We start from the raw sequence: 14856 nt of genomic DNA, 5'->3' as shown, positions 1-14856 counted from the left end.
ATTTTAAGCTTCGCCTTATCCTCACCAATTTGCCTGTAACATATCCATCTGTGTCTTTGAACTGAGGATACACCTTTGCTTTTGAATTCTACACCTCAATGTCAGGGCATCAGATAGCTCAGTTGGCTGGATGGTTGGTTTGGGATGCCAATGGTGTGGTCAACAGCAGCAGAACTGTACTCCAATATAATCAGTAACCTCAAACTTCAGCATATTCCCCACTCAACCATTACCCACAGGCCAAGGGATCAACCCTGGTTCAATGGAAAGTGAGGGAGGGCATGCCAGGAGTAGCACCAGGCATATCTAAAAATGAGATGAAGGTATAACATGACAATATACAAATGCTAAGCAATGGCAGAGCATGCAATAGGCAAAGCTCAGTGACACTACACAAATGGATGAGTTTGAAGGTCTGCAACCCTGACACATCCACAATCATGAATGGCTGTGGAAATTTTTTTAAAATATTCTGAAATTTTTTTAAAATACCTATTCCATTCCTCAATGCTGGGGAAGCCCAGAACATTGCATGACTTGACCATTGTAGATCCAGTGGCCTCTTGCATCAGGCCTAATATTGGAGCCTGAAGACATTCTCCAAGGCCTGTCCTGGTAGGCCGCTATTGGGGCATGTGATGCAACAAGAGGTAGCTGCAGATACATTAAACCCTGTCACAAGTGACCTGGAGCCACTCATTCCAAATGAAGGGGTGGGCTGGGGGAATGGGGGTTGGTGAGGAAGGCAACTTTTTAACATTGATTCCTACGTCGCCCATTGAGAGAAACTATTTGCACTGGCAGAGGAGAAAGAACAAGGACATAGCAACTAAAGATTCGAGGAGTGATAGAACATCTTCAAAGAAACCTCTGGAGCTTTCTTCCACAGAGGTCAATTCATGCTCGATCAATGATTAATTTTCAGTCGGTGATTGATGTATTTTTGTTGACCATCAGTATTCGTATTGTGGGTAAATGTGGGAATGTGGGGTTACTTCATAAATCAGCTGTGGTCTTATTGAATGGAAATGGAAAGTTGCAGTTGTGTATAATGATTGGATAGACTGGGATGGTCTTCGAGGCTGAGGAGTAATCCATCGAAATGTACACAATATTGAGGGGCTTGCATGGTGTGGACAGGGAAGACCTCTGCCATCCCAGTGGAGAGGGCAATTACCAAGGGGCCCAGGTTGGAGGCTGGAAGCGTTAGAGGTAATGTGAGGAAAATAGTTTTCACCCAGAGGGTGATGGGTTTCTGGAATCCACTGCCCAGTTTGGTGGTGGAAGCAGAGATCCTCAACGTGTTTAAAAGGGCACTTGGATCTGCCCCTGGATCACTATAACCAGCAAAGCTACAGACCAGGTGCTGGGAGGTGGGACAAGAATGTGCAGCTCATTTCCATTTGCGGCTGTCATAGCCAGGATGGGCCGAATGGTGACTTGCTGTGCTGTAACCTTTTCTCTGGTTCTAATGGTGTAACTGGACTGAGAGACTCAATGGTGTCCTTTAGTTCCTGCATTCCCCTTCATGGTGCATCAGAAGACTTTCCCCCTACACCCCCTCTTTTTTGTAGGTGTCCAATCATTTCCCATTTGCACCGTTTTTGGGCAGGTATCTTTATTTCCTGGCCTTTGTCCCATTCCCTTTCATTAAATCTTTGTGAATTTGTCAGGAAGGGTTGTTTTGAATGCAACATTTTAACAAATTGTTGGAAGTCTACAGGCCCCACACCATCAATCTAACCCTGTGTTTCTCTCTACCTTCGGAATCTTTAATCATGTTCTACTTTTCAGCCAGCAGTAATAGCTAACATTATCAGATTCCTGTTGCTTTTTTAAACACACTATTTCTCGACGCCTCAGGAGCATTCTTGTATTTATTGGATTCCAAAATTGATTCTCTATCATCCGTCCAATGATGTATCGCTGACTGGGAATTTCTTCCCAAAACCAATTACAAACTGTCTTACTTGAGGAGTTTGCAATTCTGCAATGTTTAATGACTCTCGGAGATACAATTTCTCATCTGTGACTGGAACACAGGCAGTACGAGAGCTGGCCAGCTCTCATTGATTGTGGAAAGCGTCTGTTAGATAGTAGCTCCAAGATGGTGGTGGGAGTGGGCGGGGGATGGCAGGAGGGGGGATCCTCCTTCCCTGTCTGAATGCCTATCATTCAGGGAACACTGAATAAAGCCCATGGATGTGCCCTTTTGTGCATTGGCCCTGATAATTGAGCTGTCTACCAAGTCTCTGCTCAGGATCCAGGGTGAGAATCAAACTGGGGAACCTGAAGGAGGAGGGATGGACTTAAATACATTAATGTTCCTCCATCCATTTGTCTGTTAGAAATATGCCCCTCCCATCACTGAGCCTGCTATAAAAGCAGCTACACCACAGTTTTTGCTGTTAGTTACTGGCTGTCTGGGTGAATTTACTGGATTCCCTTCCATCCACCATTTGGATCTGAGCTTTCTGTTGCAGGTTATCACCTTGCTCAGCACTGGAAAAGAGGGAAAATTGGATTTTATTTATAGGACCACTCGACAGGATTGAACAGTGAGTACTATTTTAGGTTTATTTCGACATTTTTCTTTGCCTCAGTGTGCAGGAGAGTCTCCCCTCTCTGTTGGCCTTTATGTCTCTTTCTGGATCTTTCTTCCCAAAAAAGGCTCCTCTAGAGCGAATTGGGTGGGATTTAGGTTTCATCCACACGTGCTCCAAATGAGCTAACCGGTCCTCGATGATATTATTGTGTTAAGAAGGTGGGGGGATATCATCAAGGTTTACCCAGTGAGGTTCTCAACAGGTTTGAGCTGATTGAAATGAAACGAGGTGGGATTTGTGTCGAGCTGGGTCAGGGTCCAAACGTTGGAAAAGTATTGCTAGCAGATTTGGGCTCATTCCCTGCATCGAGAAGCCAGGGTGGATTGAGCCTCGTGCCTTATTTTCTTCAGCAAATGTATTTGCAGCTCCTGACCGCGCCCGGAGCTCTTTCCAATCTCGTGCTTTGCTCACACTTCACTCAAGGCACTGCAGCCTGACCGACAAAGGGGTTTAATCAGGACAGAAAATCCGAAGTCTGAATAATGTGGTCAACGCAAGAAATACTTTGTTTCTCAAGAAAATCCCTGTCTGGGTTTGAAATCTAGTTGGAGGGTTTTTTTTCGACAGAGAGTGAAAGATTTCCCACTTTTTAGTCCCTGACAGAAAACTCCACAGCGCTTGAACTTTAGAAGGGAATAATTGCCTGATTATATTCAGAAGAAAGACCTTAATTCAAAATGTGTTTTTGAGTGGGAGAAAGAGCCCCCCCCTTCACCCAACTGCCCTTCAGGGAGAAAAGCCCAACTGTTCCAATGAGAGTTTATTATCAGCAAACAACATTTATTGAGGTTCATCTGCAATCTTCATTTTTAAATGAGAAAAGTGAGGTTTTCGTTTAAAAGAGAGACATCTTAAAACTTGAATAACTTATTTTTAAGGGCAGTATCTATCCAACAAATTTATTTCTCAAAGAATTTCACTTCCAACATCTTGTTTCCAAGAATGATTTGAGAGGGAGAATGAACAGGCATTTGGTCAAAAGCAGACTTTGAAATGTCAGAATCCTGTTTCTGAGCTTTATTCGACATAAAGTCAGACTGAAAGAGAGAGAGAGAGAGACAAAGAGGCACAGAGTGGAAGTAAAATGTCTGACCATTAAAGTTTTATTCTGATTGCTTGAGCAGTATCAATACTAGCTTTATTTGTAAGTTGAAAGCAGCCCACATCATTTTATTTTGAGGAGAACTTCCACTGAATGCTGGTTATGAGATAGGAAAGCGTTTATTCTTAGATCTATTTGTGTGTGTTTGTTTATGTGTATGTGTGTGTATGGAAATCAGCCCCTCAAATCCGCATGATATAGGGAAATCAGGACATCTGGGCGCGGCTGGCTTTCTGAGAGAGAAATCTGGCTCCTGATTTCTGATTGTCCCAGTCAGAAATCATGATTCTGATTTCAACTTAGAATTCTCAAGCCTGAGTTTAATTGTCAGAGTGACAAGTGAGAACATTGAAATTATACAGTGAGGAAAAATATTCAGCCATTAGGCAGCCGATGGAGAAGGATAGATAGTGTGTGAGAGAGGGGGAGGAAAAAGGAGGTAGTGAGGGAGAAAGAGACAGAGGGATTTGGAGAGGGTAAGGGTGATAGATACAGGGAGTGATAAAGAAGGAGAAAGACAGATATAGGGACAGAAAGGATGGGGGAGAGGGAGGGGGAGAAGTACAAAAGGCAGATAAATGGAGAAAAAGGAAGGAGAGAGGCAAAGGGGGGTTAATGCACAGGAAAAGAGGGAGAAGCAGAGATAAGAGACAAGGTGAGAGGGTGAAGAAGAGGATGAGAGAATACTAGAAGGAAGAAAGCAATGGAAAAGAGAAGGGGGAAGCGAGGGAAGGCAAGGGAATGGAATGGAGGAGAAGAAGGGTTTGAAGGAGTGGGAGGATAAATCTGATTAAATGCCTCATCTTATTCACAAAATGTGAAGAAAACACTACTTTTCTGAGATTAAATTAAAATGTGTTGTAAATCAAAAGGTAATGCAATGAAACAGCAGTAATCAGAACATATTGCAATTGTTCTGGATCTGTTATTAGCAGAGTTTATTATACTCTCCTTCAGTTACTCAGATTGTATTGAAGATGTTGTTTTTGCCAGCGAGAATGTTGATTGAAAATAGTGCGATTCATTTCAGACACGTATTGTAAGGATTGGAGAAGGACTGGCCAGTGGTGACGTGTTACAGTCGACTCTCACTGACTCTATGTGTGTGTGGGGGGTGGAGTGAGTGAGTGTGTGTGTGTGTGTGTGTGCTCTGACAGTGCAGGCAGTCTGTGCTGCTGGTGAGCTTTAGTACTGCACTCTGGGCGACGGTACATTTCGAGTTATCGCACCGTGGTCAATTTATTAACTATGCTCTGAATTAGACCAGGAAAGGAGACGATTGCATGATTTCACCACAATTGCTGAGACTGTTTCATGTTAAAAAGGATCCTTTGATTTTGTGTGTCGAAAGGAAGCTTCGAATTGATTGTTGAAGCTGGTTTGCTGTGACATTTCATTTCCCTCCAGATTATGCTTTGACATGCGCAGATATCAAATTGTTGAGTTCATAGTCACGCCTCCTGGAAACTCCAGTCAGACCAGTGAAAAGATCATTGCATTTGAGAACAAGGCCAGAGTAGGGACCAAGGATAGTTATTAATAGATTGATGAAGGAACTCAGAAGAAGTCAGACAGTAGTGAGGCAGTGCAAATCACAGCCGCAGAGATAAATGACACAAGTTCAGAGAAAGCTGGATAAACACGTGGGGGAGAAAGGAATAGAAGGATATGCAGATCGGGAGGGGGAGCAGGGAGATGAGAGGCTCATGTTCCATAAACACCAGTATGGGTCAGTGGTGCTCAATGCCCTGTCTCACGATGGTTGCTCTATTTCATTGTGTGAGAGAGCAACTTATCAACACTCCTTCAGTTGCACCTTCCAAACCCATAACCTGGAACATTCCAAAGCGCAAGGGCAGCACAGATACATGAGAACACCATCCCCAGCAAGTTCCCCCTCCAAGCCACTCACCATACTGACTTGGAAATATATCACCGTTCCTTCAGTGTCGCTGGGTCAAAGTCCTGGAATTCCCGCCCTAAGGGCATTGTGGCTCCACCCACAGCAGGTGGACAGCAGTGACTGCCATCCCAACTACCTTTCCCCTAGCTCCAACCCCTCCCTCTATTTATCTCTCAGTCCCCTTCCTCCTTTCCAGACCTGATGAAGGGTCCTGCTCGAAACATCAGCTGTCCTGCTCCTCGGATGCTGCTTGACCTGCTGTGCTTTCTCCAGCACCATACTTTATTGACAGTTATCAAGAAAGCAGCTAACGACCACCTTCTCAAGGGGACACTAGGGACGAGCAATAAATGCTGACCTTGGTAGTAATGTTTCCTAATTATAACCATTAATATATATTTATAATAGTGCCTGTAAAGTATTGGAACAAAGTGCTTCACAGGTATGTTATAAAGACAACATCTGACACTGAGCCATAAAGGAATACATTAGGTCAAATGTCGTTTCATTCAGATAGAAGGATTTAAGGAATGTTGTGAAGGAGGAAAGTGAGGTGGAGTGACTTATTGAAGGCATGTCCTAGTGGTATTAGCACTGCTTTGTTAATCCAGAAACCCAGGTAATGTTCTGGGGACCCGGATTTAAATCCTGGCATAGAGGAACACAGCAAGCCAGGCCTCATCAGGAGGTGGGGAAGTCAACGTTTTGGGTATAACCCTTCCTGAGCCGTGAAGAAAGGTTACACCCGAAACATTGACTTCTCCACCTCCTGGTGCTGCCTGGCTTGCTGTGTTCTTCCAGCCTGTTGCCTGTCTACCTTGGATTCCAGCATCTGCAGTTTCTTTGTCTCTTAAATCCTGGCACAGCAGATAGTAGGATTTGAATTCAATAAAAATCTGATGAGTCTATTGTCAGGACAAACCCATCTGATTTGCTAATGTCCTTTTGGGAAGGAATCTGCCGTCCTTACCTGGTCGGTTCCACATGTGACTCCAGACCCCCAGCAATGGGGTTGGCTCTGAACTGCCTTCTGGGCAATTAAGGATGGGCAACAAATGCTGGTCAGTGATGCCTTCATCCTGTGAATGAATAAAACCAAGCTCGGTGCCTGGCTAACTGAAGGCACAGCCAGCAATGGAGGAGCAACTAAAATCAAGGTTACTTAAGAGGCCCGAATCAGAGGAGTGCAGAGATGATGGGAGGCAGGGGAAATGTGTTTAGCTGGAGGAGATTCCAGGTTAGGGAAGGGGCAGGAGAGTGTTCGAGAGCAATCATGTTCACATCTTAGACAAGACATCATTTTATCCATTTTGATTTTATATTAGAAGCTGCAGTGTTGAATGGTAATATTGTCCCTCTGGTGTTAACTCAGGAGTTTAACGAGATGGGGCAAGTGGTCAGCCATGATCTGTTTGAATGTCAGAATAGCTTCTGTTCCTAACTGGGGCATTTTCCTTACGGTCACTGCATGGATTGTGAAATGCTACGTTTGGTTGTGAAAGATACAATTCTGTCCTGCACCTTCTAACGTTGTTCTTTCTCTATTTTAAAGCTAAATAATTTTGTTTGCCTCTGTTTCAGTGAGACATTCTTGCTGATATACAGTAACAGACAGATTGAGGAGGAATGATCTCTCTGTTCCTGTTCAACAATTGCAGCTTCAGCCCCAGACAAATTTGTCTGATGGTGATTGCCCATTTTGGTCAATTAGAATGATTCTAGTCAGGAGACTCTGGTTTCAATTTGTCACCCAGATTCTTTGTGCAGCTTTAATGAGGGAGTACTCTGTAGGATCCAGAGATGATAAAATGCTGCTCATTGACCAGCTGGGTAAAGGGGGGATTTGGGATGTTGGAGCAGCGAGACAGCTCAAAGAGGTCAGAGGTTAGATGTCGAGGGTGGATGAATTTTGCTTGAGTTACGTTGATGTTAAATGATTTATCAGTCAAGGAACTGCTTTAACTGAATTTGGAATAAATGATCATTTTTCTTCTAAAGGTCAAAGAAACATGAAAAAACAAAATGCATTTATTGCACAGTTTGATGAAATTTTGTACGTCTGCAAGATACCTAACTATAAAAAATACAGACCATTAGAAGCAAATCATTTGAGAGTGGCCAGTAATTGCAAGGAATTACAGAGTTCAAACTGACTGAATACAGGGCTCTGTCATTAATCAACTTTTCTCTTTTCATTCCTGTGACCCTACAGAGCAGCCATGACAACACTCAGTTGTGAATCATATGAAAAGAAGTTCAAAGATGTCACTTTGCCCCCTTTTGTGAGTGGGATGTCTTCCATTGTGTCCTTCGTTAACTCCGCTGTCACCTTTGGTGATAAGGAGCTGGAGGAGTCGGAAATTGGGAAGGTGAAGGTGGATATCGAGTTGGCCAACAGGGAGATGAGGAGGGCTGAGAAAGTGGCTAGGGATGTGATCGACTCGATGACAGCCGAGACCCTGCAGCTGGCGGACGACTTTGACAAGGCCCAGAGGGAGAGGAAGGAGCAGGAGGAAAGCCTCTGGATCAAGAAAGATGAGCTGATCATCCTGGAGAGTCGCAGGTACCAGGCCAATGATCAGCTTCAAGCTGCCAGATCATCTTTGCAACACATGGAGACTGCCCTGAACAGCGCAGAGGCCAGGAAAGGAGATAAAATCACTGGAAGGGACATGGGAATTGGTTTAATATTCCTTGCTCCATGTGTAGGTAAGAGGTGCTCAATATTCAAGGATTTAGCATATCCACAGGTTTAAAAGGAATTGAAGATTGAGGGAATAGCAAGATGTTTAACAGGGAGTGCCCCAGAAATGTTCAATGAGTTAGAAATAGATTCAACTCACAACGTCCATCACGATGTCTCTAAAAGTTCAGAAAGATTAAAAGGATGAAGAAGGATCTCCGAAATGGCTATTTGACTTGTACAGAATATTTGCAATGTCTAGTCCAAGGCCTTGACTAACATCTCAGGTGGATAACAAGGGATAGCCACTCTGAAAAAGGTCAGGAGAACTCTCTCTCTAGTGATCTTTGTTTCTCTAATGTCAAAGATTCTCAAATCCACAATCTCCACTCTCTAAAAGAGAAAGGGTGGCTAGTTGATACCTCACCATTGCCAAATCCCAAATTTAGGCATGCTGTCCTTTGGTTATGATGTTAATCTGAGGTCACTGGCCCTTGGTGCAGAGGGCTTTTGATTGTTTTTATTTAAACAGTTTGGACAATATCTCTGCAACAGGTTTGACTTGAATGTGAACCTCTGGCCAAAAGTTGGGGACATTATCACTGCACCATAGGTGGCAGAATGCTCACACAGCAATTATTCACTAACTTCCTTGTACTTTCTTTCAATTCTCTTCAGTTAAAGCTGACCTCCCCTAGCTCCACTCAACAGCTTTTCATGTTCAAGATAAGTAACCCCTCTACAGACTGACTTGATTTACCTCTTATTCAGATGCATGCTTCCTGCTTACACCCCCTTCCAACTAACTAGCCATTAACATGGAGGAGGACTAAAGCGAATACCCTTTTGATGTGAACGAAGACTCACTGTCCATCAACATGTAGTTCTCAGCAGGAAACTTTTGTCAAGATCAACTGAAAGACAAAAAAGCCAGACTTTAGGCTAAAGGTTTCTAAGGAGAGGTACAAGAGAATCAGTTTATAATCAGACAGGACAAGTCAGACATTATAGGGAGGATCATCCTCTGGGACTACAATCACAAAGGTAATTTACAGTCTCTTACACCATCTTCATTCCATGGATCCCCAGTGAGGTGATGGCCTGGTGGCGTTCTTGCTGGCCTGTTAATCCAGGGACCCAGGTAATGTTCCGGGAACCTGGGTTCAAATCCTGTCAGGGCAGACAGTGGACTTTGAATTCAATTAAAATCTGGAATTAGGAGTCAAATAATGACTATGAAACCATTGCTGATTGTCAGGAAAAGCCCATCTGGTCCACTAATACCCCTGAGGGGCAACTTTTTCACAGAGGGTGGTACATGTATGGAATGAGCTGCCAGAGGATGTGGTGGAGGCTGGTACAATTGGAACATTTAAGAGGCATTTGGATGGGTATATGAATAGGAAGGGTTTGGAGGGATATGGGCCGGGTGCTGGCAGGTGGGACTAGATTGGGTTGGGATATCTGGTCAGCATGGGTGGGTTGGACCGAAGGGTCTGTTTCCATGCTGTACATCTCTATGACTCTAAGTGGTGTCCTTAGTTAAAGACACATGTCCTTTAAGGAAGGAAATCTGCCATCCTTACCTGGTCTGGCCAACATGTGACTCCAGACCCACAGCAATGTGGTTAACTCTTAACTGCCCTGTGGACAGTTAGGGATGGACATTAAAAGCTGACCTAACCAATGATGTCCTCATCCTGTGAATGAATAAAAAATATTCCTGTATTTAGAAGACATAACATGATGGAACACAGTTCTCCCTCATTCATTTCATCTCTTATTTTCATCTTCCAGGGATTCCAATGACTGTCAACTACAACAAGGAACTGAATACCACGAAAAAGCTGGTGAAGACCGTAGACGGTGAAATCAATCGTCTCCGAGCTGAAGTCAAGCAGAGAGAAGACGCGATGCATACATGCAACAGTCAGATCCCAGAGAAAAGCAAAGAAATTGAGAGATTGAAAGAGAGCTTGGCCCGCAAAGAGAGAGAGGTGGAAAAACTGCAGAGAGCATGTGGGCTGTTGGCTGACACCAAGTGCAAATTGAAGTATTGCTACAACTATCTGTGCAGTCTCCAGGGGGCTGTGGAAGTGTTGTACAACTCCTGCCAGGACTTGTACAGTCTGGATCCAATCATGCCCATTATAGAGGAAACATTGAAAACCATACAGCAGCAGAACTCCCACAATGAGCTACTAGCCTACGATGAAGAAGTCCAGAAAAAGGTCAAAGAGTTGAAAATGATCCAGTATCGAATGAACATGAAGTAGAGGAGAGTCCTCCCTATGACAAACAGACTTTCACTTATTGAGGAATGGATGTGGAATAGCAAAGGAGGCTAAATCAAGGAAGGAGATGAGAGGAGATTTTCTTATTCACTGAGTTCTTGAAGATGGAACATATTGCTGACAGGCTGGTGGGAGCGGGTTCATCACATTGAACAGGGAATTAGGTAAAACTTTAAAAGGAACAGCTTGCAAGATTATAGGAAAGGAGCGGGACAGTGGGATTAATCCAATAGCTCTTCCAAACAGCCAGCACAGGCAAAATGAGCTGAATAGCTCTTTTTTATTGTGAAATGTCATGGTTCCATGAAGCAGGTTGGTGTGATCAGTCTGACGCTGAGTCCGATTTGAAAATGCAGTGACGAATGCCTCTGTTGGACTGTGTGAAGGGGAATGTCCATGAATGGGGTTCAGCAGGGAGCTATTGGATCAGGCAAGGTGCCTACAGTTTAACAACTCTCCCTCCATCAGAACTAAAAAAGAGTCATACCAGACTCGAAACATTAACCTGCTTCTCTCTGCTCAGATTACATTCCACCCTGGGCCATATTGAAAATGAATTGGTTAAATTCATCAGGTTTGTGGCTGATGAGAAAGGACGAGGCGAAGTTCCTAACGGATGTCCATTGGAGACTTCCCAGAAGGACAATGTGCTGGTCCTGTCTGCTCAGCTCTACCCATCATTCCAGATCTGTGAATCCCAATGAGAGGGGACTCCGTGAAACTGGACAGAGGGCAATAGATGAAGCAATGGCCATCTCTCAGGGCCAGTACAGGGACAATGGCTCAGGAGAAGACCATTCAGCCCCTCAAGCCTGTTCCACTGCCATTCAATCACAATGAGGCTGAGCGGTATCTCAAATCCATTTTCCCACTTTTTCATTCCATTTCTCATCCCTAGCAAAAACCAATTGTTCCCAGTCCTGAAGATTCCCTATCTTTTTGGGAATGGAATTCCAGATTTTCCCTCTCCCTGAACAGTCTGGCTCATATATTAAGATTCTGTTTCTATCAGACACAGCAGTTTCTCAGTGTCTATCCTGTCCTAATATGATTAGGTCATTCCACGATTGTTTAAATTCAAGGGAATGGAGGCTGGCTTGTAAAACCTTTCCCCTCCTCATTTAACCTTTTAAATCGCAGTATGACTGGTGAATCTGCACTGAAATCCCTGCTTCCTGAACTGAACACAGTGTGACAATGGGAGCTGACCAAAGCTTTGTACATCTTTAAAGTAGTTCTAATGAATCCTGAGAGAAACTGAGCAAATCCCAACTCAGATTCCAAATGGACCAGAGCTGAGGAAAGATTGAGGAGGCTGAGTTGGGTTCCAAGATTAGCAGATACCTTTGTGTGCTGATTAAAGGGATACTGAGGAACATTGAGTAAACAGGAGGGTGGGGAGGTGGGCAGAGAATGCAGGAGGGAAAAGGGGCTCATGGAAGCACCAATGCCTCCTGGGAATTCTTGAGTTGACGTGACTCAACACCATGAGTGCACTTTGCTCAATTGTCACCTTCATTAATTCCCTTGGAATCATTGAGGATTAGTCAAACAGCAATTTGATAAAGTTTACAAGCTTCAATTAGACACATGATAACTGCTGGCAAATGTAACCTGAGACAGATGAGAACAAACTTTATGTTACTGTTCCAATGAACCACAGCCACTGATTGTTGAGATAGCCTCCTTTTTTATTCTTCTCCAACTTCAATATGAATTTCATGTGTAGAACCAGCTGTTTTCATTACATTATAGTTTGTCATATTCAGAACAAAAATCATGATCATAATGAATGACGTTCTCAAGCTACATATCTGAATGAATATAATCTTGATAACTAATGAATCTTTGGACTATTGTAATTGTCTGTTATTATTGGAATGGGTTTGTGGCGACCTGTCTTAATTCTCCAGAGTTAATTATTGTGCATTTATGGGATGACTGACTTGCAACAATTTGAAAAATGTGCTTGTAGCCTCTCTTCTTCCTGTGGGGAGGGTCTTGACCTTGAGTTGTTGTCTCCCTGTGGGGGTGGGGAAAAGGAGGAGCAGTTCCTGGTGAACTGATTATTTATAATGTGGTTGAATGGGAAAGAATGGTAAAACTGATCCCTGGCTGCCATTGGCTTGTGCTGTAGCACAATGGGCACTTCATCCATTTCCCAGTCCCAGTTTTAACTGCTCGCAATCTCCCAAAATGAAGCTCAAAATGAGCTGGGTTTCTAGTGGAATAGGAGTCAGGGGTTTAACATGGTGGGCAGCATAATACCGACAGTGTCCAGGCTAATTTCAGCACCCTCACCACCTCGGCGATAGACCTCCTGATCACATATTCCATTGTTGCTTGTGGGAACTTTCTGTGCAGTTGTTGGTTGCCGTCTTTCCCTGATACACAACAGTGACTACAACTTAAAGCTGCTTCCTGTCTATAAAGTGTTTTGAGGCTTTGACAGACTCCAAAGAAGTTCAAGCTCATTCTTTGAGGCAAAGAGTTGGGATGACAGAGCTGAGCAAGCAGATCCAAGCCCCCGAGCATGGGATCAGCAGAAAGAGTAAATGCAATGAGAGGGTTGTCCAATGACATTTAAACAATAGTATTGATTTCTCGGCTTTCATTGCTCTGCCATTGGTGGTCATGTTTTCAGCTGCCTTGGCCTCAGTTCTGGAACTTGCTCTCTCGCTCTATCTGTCTCACTACCTCTTAATCTTTCTTTGAGATGTTTCTTAAATCTACCTCTTTAGGTAAACATTGACTTTGTGCCCTCATGTGACCTGATGTCAATTTTTGTTCAATAATATCACTGAGAAGCATCAAATGATGGTTTTACTCTGTTAATGGCGATAAACAAATGAAACTTGTTGTTACTTTGCTTATTCAATGGCATCAACCGTTTAAAGTCATGTGTGTTGGAATGGGAACTGATTGGAAGATATTTTCTCAGTTCACCCTGATTGGTTCACACTTAGAGAATGATTTTACTTTGACTAGTTTTGTGACTGATCACAGCCAAAGATTCCTGACAGAAGGTCCTGGTTTCAGTGAATCCTTTTTACAACAGCTCGCCCTGAAATTGAGTGAGCCTGTAAAATAATTGTATTTTTATTGAAATGTGCAAACGGTTTCCAGAGAAGTTTGTTGGTTACATGTATTGGAATATAAGAGAATTTATCTATTTTTGATGACAGATTAATTTGTGTAACTGAAGACTGTTGAAGTACTGTATTGACAAGGCGCTATGGGTGGTTCTCCAGCCTCTACATTCAATGCCCACTGTCTATGTGCTAGTAAGGGGCATAGGCAACAAACGAGGATGTGGAGAACTCAGAAACGCTTGCCCTGAATGTCTCAGTAAACATTACTGGTGCTGGCCCAAGACCCAGGATGCTCCGGGTTGGTGGTTCAAATCCCCACCAAGGCAAGTTGGGAAACTGAATTGGTACACCTGGAGGGTCTGGAAATTGATGATCAAAACTTGTAGATTGTTGTATAAACCCGACAGACTCCGAAAGGTCAGGAGTCGGGGGTTAACATGGTGGGCAGCATAATACCGACAGTGTCCAGGCTAATTTCAGCACCCTCACCACCTCGGCGATAGACCTCCTGATCACATATTTCATTGTTGCTTGTGCCAACACTTCTCCCACAACCATATGACGGCAGCAGATTGTCTGATTGCCATCAGATTGCTGTTTGTGGGATCCTGCTGTGCACAATTTTCGACTGTATTTCCCACAAGGTACTTCACTCATGCCTGAAACACTTTGGAACATCCTGAGGGTGAGAGGGGCGTTACATAAATTTCTACACCCACTCAGTTGAGAATACTATTGAGGAGCTAAATTCACAGGAATTAAAGAGGGCTGGATTGCAGAGGGATTCTGCAGTGTACAACGGTTAAGGAGAAAATTATGTCTTAATAAATGGTTTGTATTTGACTTCTCAATGATGTTGTCACATTGCACCTATTAGTAGAATAAGAACTGAATTTCTATCCCAGGTAACTGTACCTTAGATAATGTTTCATATAAAGAAACCCTGGACCAATTGTCAGTGTCGTGTAGTTAATCGTAAGCTTGATATCGTGAAGCTGGGGTTTGGTGGGAAGGGCAGTCCCTCTGTATTGGAGGTTTGTGGCTTCTGCCCAATTCAGAGGCACCAGTGCAGTCCTGAGGGAACCCTGCACTGTCAGAGGAAGCTGTCTTTCAGAGACAATGTTGAACTGATGTCATGTTCACTCTCACAGTCACTGCTTGAAGAGGAGCAGGGAT

At 43.6% G+C, this 14856-nt stretch overlaps 1 protein-coding gene across 1 annotated transcript; it reads left to right on the top strand.

The window, feature by feature from the left end:
• The first annotated feature begins 2423 nt into the window (after positions 1-2423).
• LOC140482717 (uncharacterized) lies at positions 2424-14632 on the top strand. Its single transcript, XM_072580264.1, has 3 exons — positions 2424-2558; positions 7824-8320; positions 10092-14632. Exons 2-3 carry the CDS (start codon positions 7831-7833, stop codon positions 10568-10570), a joined length of 969 nt encoding a protein of 322 aa, XP_072436365.1. The 5' UTR covers positions 2424-2558; positions 7824-7830; the 3' UTR covers positions 10571-14632.
• Positions 14633-14856: the final 224 nt, after the last annotated feature.

The sequence above is a fragment of the Chiloscyllium punctatum genome, chromosome 11 (genome assembly GCF_047496795.1).
Source record: "Chiloscyllium punctatum isolate Juve2018m chromosome 11, sChiPun1.3, whole genome shotgun sequence".
In the NCBI taxonomy this organism is placed as follows: Eukaryota; Metazoa; Chordata; class Chondrichthyes; order Orectolobiformes; family Hemiscylliidae; genus Chiloscyllium; species Chiloscyllium punctatum.
This window is presented reverse-complemented; position numbering and strand designations above follow the sequence as displayed.

Excerpts from the sequence above, each read along its gene's own strand:
- LOC140482717 (XM_072580264.1), top strand. The coding sequence starts at position 7,831 with ATGACAACACTCAGTTGTGAATCATATGAAAAGAAGTTCAAAGATGTC. Across the intron at positions 8,321-10,091 it reads ATTCCTTGCTCCATGTGTAG|GGATTCCAATGACTGTCAAC; the intron begins GTAAGAGGTGCT and ends TTCATCTTCCAG.